Source organism: Rhipicephalus sanguineus, chromosome 8, assembly GCF_013339695.2.
Source record: "Rhipicephalus sanguineus isolate Rsan-2018 chromosome 8, BIME_Rsan_1.4, whole genome shotgun sequence".
Taxonomy (NCBI): Eukaryota; Metazoa; Arthropoda; class Arachnida; order Ixodida; family Ixodidae; genus Rhipicephalus; species Rhipicephalus sanguineus.
The window spans coordinates 53,107,041-53,118,004 of record NC_051183.1 but is presented as its reverse complement, the minus strand read 5'-3'; the positions used below and the strand labels follow the sequence as shown (position 1 = coordinate 53,118,004).

The window sequence follows — 10,964 nt, the reverse complement described above, 5'->3', positions numbered from 1 at the left end:
GCATAACAATGATCGTGCTAATGAGAAAGGTCAACCCGTCGAAGAGTTAAAATCACTTCAAGTCCCAGACGTCATATTTTTAGCGCAAACCGTAGGAGAGGAGAAACATCTGGCGTCTTTCGTTAAGCAGCTGGCGTCTTTTCGTTTTGCTTTAGAAACATCTGGCGTCTTTCGTTAAGCAGCTGGCGTCTTTTCGTTTTGCTTTAGAAACATCTGGCGTCTTTTCGTTTTCCTTTTAGAAAACATCTGGCATCTTTCGTTGGTTTATTCCATCAATCAACGGCGTTTTGAACAAAATTTTTATTGTTTAATCACGCACAGGAGAAATCTCACCAGGCACTACCTTGGAGGTAAACAATGGCTGCTAATGGCAATGAGAGACAGAAGAAGTCGGCTTTTAGCTAACACTTACACTTCTACTTCTACTAACGTTTCCTACTGGAACACGCCAATGGCTGCTAATGGGGAATGAGAGACAGAAGAATTCGGCTTTTAGTTAACGCGCACGCTGCGAATTTTTTATTCTTCAACAACGCACAGGAGAAATCTCCCACCGGCACCACCTTGGAGGTCAAGATTTGGTACTAGCGTTAAGACTGGTTACGCACTACGACGGGGACGAACGGGTGCCGCTTTAAGGAGCTTCGCCCCTAAAAATATGACGCCTGGGATACAACACCAACTAGCCCGAGAAGAAGTTTTATTGAACCACTTCAAGTCGTTCTCCAGGATACTAACTGCAGAGTACAAACGTACGCTCGATGGAGGCGGAAATGTTTGAGGCCCGTGTACTTAGATTTAGGTGCACGCTAAAGAATCTCAGGTGGTACAATTTTCTGGGGCCTTCCACAACGGCGCCTCTCATAATCACATCGTGGTTTCAGTATGTTCAACCCCAGATATCATTATTATAACAAACGCACGTGGGGTTGGGTGAAACACGGGATGCCACACGTGGCGAAATTAAAATTATGAGGAGACGCGCTGCATCGTTGCCCGCGCTGTGTTTGCGTGGTATTGCTGGCGACCCACGCTAATTTTCCATTTTGGGATTGTAGTACCACACCACTCGTGGCCAGTCGGCCAGGGTATAGGAAGAGCGTACCGTGGCTCGTGGTGCCTGGCGCGAGCTAATGGGAACGCTTTGGCCCTTGTAGGCTTACGCCAAAGGAGGGAAGAAAGGAGGTGGCTGAACCAGAATGCACACCGTGACCAGAATTCTGAGGCTAAAATTTCTGCGCAAACGCACAAGACACCCACAAAGAAAGAAAACGTACGACACAAGCGCTCACTAACAACTGCTTTATTTTTAACCCATATATTCCCAAACTCAGAAAAAATGACAAAACAAATATTTTTATTCACAAAAAGTGTACTTCTACCCTCAAAAGAAAGCACAAGTTCGTTATTTACTGTGAGGGAAATGTAACATTGTTTTTCAAGCCGTCCTATACATATAGGACTCTGGGCACTAGGGGTGCTATTTGCGGGTCTGGGAAGACTTGAAACATTTCACGTGCACACCGACATTGCACTTCTTCCACTCCATGACGTCTTTCATACAGAGCACGCGTTTCTCCGGAGAAAGCGGTCGGCGTTTCACGTGCACTTCTTCCTCTCCATGAGTCTTTCGCACAAAGCACACGTTTGCCCGGAGAAAGCGGTCGGCACGTGGCAGCATGAAAAGTAAGCAATGTCTAGGCTTGCACACGTTGAAATTGATGGCTACTTGATGTGCTGTTAGTGGCGCTGGTCATCAGCTAAAGAAATAGCAATGTTAGAGTGCATCAAAGAAGCGTCCTATATGTAGGACACCGGGCATTATTAGATTAACACAAAAATGCATATATAAGCCCAAGGCAACCTTACTGCACGTGCGCACACAACAATAGCTCTAAACCAAAACGTGTAACAAGGATGATAGTGCATTTGGAACGCGAAGACATGAAATCATCTCTAGATGGGTGCAGGGACAAAGAAGTAAAGGATAAGTGCGAAGGACAAAGAAGTGCGTTTGCGCTGTAATTTTAGCCTCAGGAATATGTAGCAATTTGACCCAAATGAAGTTTTATTTTAGTGACCATAATCGACGCCCACAGGGAACGCAAGCCGTGGCTTCACGGGCCCCTGCCAAGTGCGGTCTTTAGGGGACGCACTCTCCGGTTTCGTGCCCCCCCCCCTCCCCCCGAAGGAGGGCGCTGCAGGGTTTTGGGACAACGCGAGCGCAAGTCCGAGGTTGGCTTGTGTTCTGCGCATGCGTCCTGCAGGCTCGCAAATTTCTTGGGTAACCAATTCTAAAGCTCTCTAGTGTTTCGCCGGAGTTGGGATGTGCGCCTCCGACGTGTACTTTGACATACAGGGTTTGGTCGAGCGTGCTCGAGTGATTATCTCTTGGGAAATTTTGTAGGAATTGTGCTTTCACCGAAAAGTTTGAGTTGAAGATAGACACAGCAGGATGGTCAAGTCACTCGCTCCAGCGGCAGCATTTTCCAAAGGAGTGAGCCAAAGTAGTGCCAAAGTGGGGATAATGAAGTGCCAAAGCAGCAGCTAGTGGAAGTAACCACTGTGAAGGTTCGCGCTCGTCCTGGGCATACCTATGCGTTCTTTTCGAGCGTCCGTCTTTTGTTTGAGCAGCGCGCTGCAAGTGTATTTTTTTCCTGCGTCCTTTGTGCTTGAGCAGTGCGCAACAAGTTTCTAGCTGCTTGCCGTTCTTCCTGTGACATTCTAATTTCTCGCTATCGCATTCATTGCTTCGCCCTTGAGGCGAAAGTGTAACTTTTTTTCTTGCATTGTTTATTTCCTTTTTCTTTTATTCTGTCTTCCTTTCTATCTATCTATCGCATTACGCACTGCTCCCTCCTCACTGCTGCCTTCTTACATGCCAGACATTGGGCTTTTCTCCACGTGCTTAGGATTACAACACCAGTTGCTACAGGCAACAACGAAGGTAATCTGTTCATATCTAGAGAACAATAAAATGTGGCATCGTTAAATGACAACTGACCTCGATAAAAGATGGGATTGCCATATCAGAAACGGCTTATCTACGACAAGCCCACATTCGAGAGAGCATCAATTATTGGAAAACAGCGGATACGCATCCGACCGGCGCACCCGCGAGGGCCGCATTTCTGTACGCTCACCTGCGCCTGACTTTTTTTTTGTACGACGCGAAAAGATTCGGTGACCTATAATAAGTTTCGCTGCATGTGAACGTTTAAATTACTGGAAATAATGTTTACTCGTCTTGCAAGGCAACGTTTCCTGCTCTACTTTGTTAAAGGGGTACTGGCACGAAAATGTTTAGTTGTTATTTTGCGGCAAATGAAAGGCCAAGCCATCAAGACCCTAGAAAAGCGCGAGTGGACCCCGAAAAAGTAATTACAGTATGTTTTTAAAAGCTAGTTTCCGTTTTTATTGTACCCTGACGTCACAACACGGTATGAGCTTCTCGTCCCGTGCTCGCACAATATATAGTGACGTTTCCACGGCCGCTCCACACAGTGGCTCCGTTGGTGACGCAAAAGCGCCCATTTTGAATGTGTTGGTGACGCACAAGCGGCCATCTTGGAAGTTTTCGTACTTGACGTCGTCACAATTAGACAGACCGCTGCCTGAAGTCATCAGAATTATTACTGTAGCCTGACGTCAAGCTAGCGTCGATGTCTGCAGGTGCGCCATGGAAAAAGTGATTTTAACATAAAAATTAAATATCTTATCAGCATATGCTGAGCTTCACACTTGCTCAGGGGCCTCTCTGTATGCAGGAGATTTGTATGGCAGAGCAAACTCGCCTTCGAAAAAAGGTGTCAGTGCCCGTTTGAGGGGCACCCGACAAACTAAGTATAAAGACAAAGAGAAATAATGATAGCCTTCTCTTCGTTTGCCATTCTTATACATAAAGAATGAGCGGCTGCAGGGAAGAAAGATGTATCTGTGTATTGTTTCTGCGTTTGTACTTGTACACGTAGAAAAATAAAATGTCAATTCGTTCTTCAAGTAATACCTTGAGGATAATGTGTTACTTAGAACCATTGACGTCTAACCCAACGGTCAATGTTAAAAAAGGGTGCCATATAAGCATAAAACCGCATCCTGCAATAAGAGTATTCTGCAGGCTCTCAGTATGAAACATCTTGGCCTTATCCTGGTCCTTGGTGTGGCTCTTTGCCAAAAGGATGATGACCAGAAAAAAGAATGGATGGATGAAGAGAGATTTGGTAAAAGCCAAGACGCGTGGCAGGTAAAAACAATTTCCCCGTTTGTCATTGCTTCTTATTAAGAAGGTAAATTTTATGATCTGACACTTGTTTTCATAATATAATATAGTTGTTCCATTTCTATTCAAGGTTCATTGTTTGCTACAAGGTTTGCGCGCCCGTCAATACATATTTTGGCTGTTACAGCCATGGTCATTGCTTATGATACTTTAAAGAAGAACGCTTAGTGTCGGAAACTTCAGTGTTTCCTGAGCATGAATGGCAGTTTACCGATTTGTCATTTAAAGCGACTGAATGGATAGCAACAAATGGGAAGCATGATTGAGGGTGGCAGATGGTTAGATGAAGTGACGAAATTAAGAAGTTGACAGGCATGAAATGGAATCAGCTGGTACATGGCAGCTGAGTCAATATCATACGTTCAATATCAAACTACATATGTCTCAATATCTGCATTGGCTAGAGGGAGTGGATGTGTGGGGTCGTTAGGTGTAATAAGATGGAATGCTGGATATTTCCCAAAGCTCTCAGCTATACATTCGCATTGTTTAAACAAGGATTTTGGTCGTTACCTTGGCTACTCTCTCGTGTATCCTTGAATGGCAGAGCTCTATTCTTGAGGTTGAGCTGCTGATGGGTGCTAGGACATTAAGGCCCCCCGGTGGAGGCAAGACACCCTCAGTTCCAGGAATCACGTAGACCAGGATTAAGCGCCCGAAGCTTGTCTGAAATCGCCTGTTGTCTCTGTCTACCAACTTTATATGAGGGCAGCAAGCTCCATAGGATGGCGGACTGGCGGCAAATTAAGATATCTCGCGTTTCTTGAGCAGCCTTAGCGCAATATGGTGGCCGTGTGATGCAGTAGACGAACAAGTTTCTGCATCCCGTTACAATGACAACGCTCCCACTTTTTATGCCATGTGGTTTCCTGAGTAGATTGTGGCATCGTAGGAAAAAGCCACATTCATCTCATTACTTAAAGAAGGCTTACACTAATACACTAAGGAAATAGGCTAAAGAAGTGTTTGACCATTTCGAATGTGGCTTCATGGAGTTTAGGTCAGCGACAGACTGCGATCTTTGCAGTGAGGCAAACATTAAAGGTGCTCACAACATAAACATAAATTCCTCTCGTAGCCTCTTTTAAGATGTGAAAAATATGCGGACTGCGAGGAAGGTGTCGACTGTGGAGGTTGGGCGGTCGTTCCATATGTGTGGGGGAATGTCTGGACGTAGTTTCTGTGGCTGAGAGGATTGGTAGAATTTCTTGGCGTTTCGGTTCGGTTTAGTGCAGTACGAAGAAGTGTTTACGTAGCAAAAGTACTGAGAGTCCGGTGCTTTCGCACTGATTCATATTTGGCTGCGGCGAACATGGACGAAAAAAAAAAGACACCACGAGCACAAACTAAACTGGTGTATTACAAAAAACGAAATGTACTTATATCCTCATTAACAAAGACGCACTCTGACGGTGGACTTCATTGACTACACAGAAAACACCACCAACCGCAAAAAGTAATAAAACCTTGAAGGACGCTTGAGCTTCGCTTTCAAGAGTAAAACGCGATAGCGTAATCGGGCCCCGTGCGCTCCCACATTTTTAATTGCTAGCCTGCTCCGGTTCACGGTGCATGCCTCAACCGTGCCGTAAGAAAACGAACGAATGTGCGCATAACATTTGCTGTTTCAAGCTATCCTAGATTGTCTACTGCAAGTACAGTTGCTAATTGCCCACTACGCCATAATTCTTCCTTTTGCGAATCAACGAAGAGCCCACTTCACATCCGTAAAGCAACACGCGAACCTACGGAGATGCTCACTTTGTTGGTACTTTTGCTGCTGATGATGATTAAATATGTATGAGCGCTTAGTAATGGGTGAGCCTTTAAAAGAACCAATCGTTCCGCAATTCACATGTTCTGACGCAAATTTTTTGTGTCTGCAAAGAATGGGGTGCAGCCGCATGAAATGCAATGTTCAACCAAATTAGTGAGTGCTGAACTCCGGATGTCGGAGTCGTGTTGTGTCAGCCCAGTGTTGATGCTTAGTCGAGATTGTCGAACATATGATGTGGCGCAGCTGAATGGGATCTGATTGATACTCCAATATTGTTTTGTATGAAGGGTAGCATTTATTGTGCTTTATCTGGTACCGCTGTGTATTCTGTGTACTGGAAGATTCCTGCACGCAGAATGGCGTGCACGTAGATTACGGCTCGCTCCCTATCCTGCAGGAAGAGATTTGTACCGAGGCCACCACGGAAGCTAAGCAGCGTGCATTAATGTCAGTGCATCTTGTTTATACAGTACATGTGGCCTAAGGGTGCTCACTGCTATGTGAATCCAACGTTACTCATCGTATGAAATCGTTCCTTCATCACAATCGGCAAGAACCATCATCTCGTAGTGACACGCTCCTACCCCTAAGCAGCCATAATCTGCCCCTTGTAATAAAGACGTGCTTCCGGGCTTTGACGTAACTGCCTATACTCATTTTGTGCGTGTAGCAAAGGTGTTAGTGTAGGTTATGTGATAAAGACAACTAACTTTTGCATGCTTCAGGGCTAAAGGTCATGTGGAGCGCAGGTAACATTTCACCGCTGCTGCGTCTGAAGTTCTCACTCTCACTCTCTGTATATATATATATATATATATATATATATATATATATATATATATATATATATATATATATATATATATATATATATATATATGTATATATATATATATATATATATATATATATATATATATATATATATATATATATATATGAGAGAGAGAGAGAGAGAGAGAGAGATTTAATAAGGATTCGCTCAGATTTATTAAGCATTAGAAGCCTGATCATGTACATGTTGGAACGCGCGTAAACCAACCAGCAAAAGTTTGCCTAATTACTCAGCGTGTGCCCTCCATGGTGCTACCCAAGTTACGTGCCAAGAAGGTGAGAGCGCAATGAGAACATTGTAGGGGTAGCACAATGCTGGCAGCTAATTTTTGAAAACGAATTTATGACGAAAATAACTGTGGCTCACGTATACCTTCCCAAATTGCACAGGAAGCCCTTTATAAAAACGAAAACTTAAGACTATGTACTGAATAACAAGTGCGTGTGAAGTCAACTATGAGAGCGATTGCCTGTTCGAATACACAGCACATGAAAGGTTTCTGCCTAGTAAGAGTATTTCGATGTTTATCTCATATTTACGAGTTCCGAAATATTACACCTAGAGCCCTAGAGACTCATATAGTTCATTGCCGGGAAATGTGGTGTGTAGTGACAGTTCTAGTTTAATTACCACATCCACTGCAGAAATGTAAGTATATTAGCTTGTACAGGTTTGTTAGGCTTAAGCGTATTAGATTTCGGCAATTGCGTCTTTATGAAGTTTTTTGATTTTAGAACTTTCGTGAATATGAGCATAGAGCAATGTCGTAACATAAAACATATCCCTAATAAGCATTTTTCCATGCATCTCTAGCGAGAGAATACGACTCCAGATCATGCCCTGCAGTTTTCTTCTTATAAATATTTTTGCAACAACAATAAGGAATGTTAACACTGGATCTGCAGTGCTGATTTATTGCAAGGGTATTACGAAGCGCCCTAAATATAGAACTGGGAGCTATGCACAGTGCTAAATATGTTGTTTTCACTAAATAAAAATGTTATTTTTTTTAGAGTATAAAGAGATACCTAAATTCTACGTACTATTTAACAAACGCGACATACAACAATGACGACGTATGGGGCCGAAACTTCACTTGTGTGTTCATTAAGGGATACAACGTGTCAGAAGACAAGAAAAGCATCAATGCTACAATAAGATTTAAGAACTCATCAAGTATTGCATTGTAAGTAATTTTTTTGTTTTTTTTTTGCAACTGCGCAGAAACATCACGTGCAGTACCGTCAGTATACTCTGATCCTCCTTGCCCCGTAACTGTGAAAGATGTAATAAATTAGTCATTGTGGATGTGTAGGATATTACACCTTGCACTATGTGCAGTGTTGTATGCGATACCGAAAAAAAGTAACTAAATACGTTACTCGTTACGCTAAAGAAAAAGTAACGCGTTACCGCCCTGAGTTACCCATAAAAAACGTTAACGCGTTACCGTTACCGTTATCGAAAAAAAAGTAACGGACGTTACTTGTGCCGTTACCATAGTCAGAAATATTAATCAGTGCGTCTTCACCTCAATAACCTACAATAGCAACTTTATAAACCTCCTATTCACATGTAGCATTAAATTTGTCGCCCAAGCAAAAATTTTACCCGAAATACTGAATAAACTAGGACAATTTGCACAAATCTGCCGTATCTTCGCAGTAATATAGTGGCATAAAGTTACCTGTACAGTTACATGGGATGGCTTCTAACCCCGTGGCACATGGGGAAGCTATTTTCGTAATGGGTCATTAAACACAAAGTGATTCATTTCATCATCAACGCACTCCGAATGAAAGCACCACTGAACAAGCCTACAGTACTTATAAATGCGTGCCTGTACTACCAAAATTGATGCGCTGATTTTGTAGCAATAAAGGAATGCTTAAATGGCATAAATCTGGGAAGGGGGGGGGGAATTTTGCGCACACAAACAAGTTTTTTTATCAATATGACCTGTACTTGCCTCAAATATTGCGACTGCGTATGTGGAAGTGTTCAAGGTCGGCCTCGCTTGCTCAGGAGTTCACTAACCAGAAACGTAGGCGCAGTTGCAAATAGCAAGAAAAACTAGTTCTGAATACAAAGTTTATGAACAGTGCTAGAGTATTGCAGGAACACTTTCCTAAGGTAACTACAAACCGCTGAATATAAGCAACAGCTGCGTTTCAAAGCTTTAATCGGACAGCTAGGCTCGTTTATTAGCGAATACGTCCGCACCTACGCTGAATAGGAGCTCGACGAACGCAAGCCACTCCTGTATTCACTTTAAGGAAGAGCTGGTGAGCGCGCGGAAAGTTTTCCTTGAGCCCGCTCATGACGTTGCCATGCGGCATCAAAGGTACCGAGACAGTCACTCATCTACAGTTGGCGATTACGTTCAGAAGGCATTTCCGAAGAAGTCATCCTCCGTTGTGCTGGAGCTCACATCGAGTCTTGATGTCCGCAAGCCGAGCAGATCTCGACAGTTTGCCTTTGACGGTTACGAGGACCGCATTACGCTTCGCTTCATCGACAAGCAACGACAACTTGAACCTCGATAGCAAGGTTGCCGAAACTATAGCAGATCCATTATATATTTCGGCAATTTGCTTCCTATTGCAATTTCCCCCGCGCAAAAAGGACCCCGCGCGGGTTCGCTTTGCAACGTTTGGCGGGCCGACAGAAGTGCGCCCCGCAGGGTCAAAATAACGTCGGGGCGAGCTCTGAGAAAGACGCTCCTACAAGACTAAATAATTTTGTGTAAGTTTGCGAGGATAAATGAAATTAAAAGTAACGAGTAACGTGACACCTCACGTTACCGAAAAATGGTAACGAAAGTACGTTACCCGTTACAGTTCCGAAATAGTAACGTGTACGTTACTAAGTTACTGAAAAAAGTAACGCGTTACTGGTAACGCCGTTACTTCTAACGCGTTACTGCCAACACTGACTATGTGTAATAACAGAAATTATTCCTCTCACTATAGTGGCCACATAAGCCGTTCTGTTTACATATTGAAAAAATTGCACTTGGCACCCCGAACAATAAATGTTACTTAAGCTTTTCTGTATGTAATGCCTTTAGCTAAACAATAATCATGCGTGCGCTGCAAACTTGCATTATTAAATGCGAAGCATTTCTTAGCGAACTTCTGTGACTTTGAGCGTATCTATCTATCTATCTATCTATCTATCTATCTATCTATCTATCTATCTATCTATCTATCTATCTATCTATCTATCTATCTATCTATCTATCTATCTATCTATCTATCTATCTATCTATCTATCTATCTATCTATCTAGCCGCCTACGACTTTGTGCTCTCCTGGCCGTTTCGTTAATCAGATGTACACCAAAATTGGTGTGTCATAACATGGCCTTATTACGAACAAAAATGACAGGTCACATCATGAAAATCATGACACGCATGTCATGAACAGCATGATTTACATTCCACGGCCTTCGGGCTCCCTGGCCGTTCCGTTAATCGGATGTATACCAAAATTGGTGTGTCATAACATGGCCTTATCACGAACATAAATGACAGGTCATATCATGAAAATCATGACACGCATGTCATGAACAGCATGATTTACATTCCACGACCTTTGGGCTCTTGCGGCCATTCCGTTAATTTCATATATACCAAAATTGCTACGGCGTGACAAGAGTTCAGGACGAACACAATGACAGGTCCTAACATGCAAATCATGACACGCATGTCATGTGCAGCATGAATTACATGACACGGTCTCGGGGCGCTCGCGGCCGTTTAAATGAAGGGATACATACGAAAACTGGTATGACGAGACATTTCAGTATGACGAACATAACTGACACGTGGTAACATGAAAATCATGATATGCATGTCATGTATGACACGATTTACATGCCACGCTCATGGCGCACTCGCGGCCGTTTCGCTAGATTGATATACACCAAAATTGGTATTGTGCGATGTGACTTTATGAAGAACATGAATAACAGGTGGCAGCACGAAAACCATGACATCCATGTCATGTATGAAATGATTTACATGCCACGCTCACGGCGCACTCGCGGCCGTTTCGCTAGATTGATATACA

At 43.3% G+C, this 10,964-nt stretch overlaps 1 protein-coding gene across 1 annotated transcript in view; it reads left to right on the top strand.

The window, feature by feature from the left end:
- The first annotated feature begins 4,108 nt into the window (after positions 1 to 4,108).
- LOC119402737 (male-specific histamine-binding salivary protein-like) overlaps positions 4,109 to 10,964 on the top strand; it is a 29,883-nt gene continuing 23,027 nt past the window's right edge. The window contains exons 1-2 of the mRNA XM_037669824.1: positions 4,109 to 4,243; positions 7,905 to 8,077. Of these exons, the coding sequence (XP_037525752.1) occupies positions 4,127 to 4,243; positions 7,905 to 8,077 (290 nt within the window). The 5' untranslated portion in view covers positions 4,109 to 4,126. The remainder of the gene's footprint in view (positions 4,244 to 7,904; positions 8,078 to 10,964) is intronic.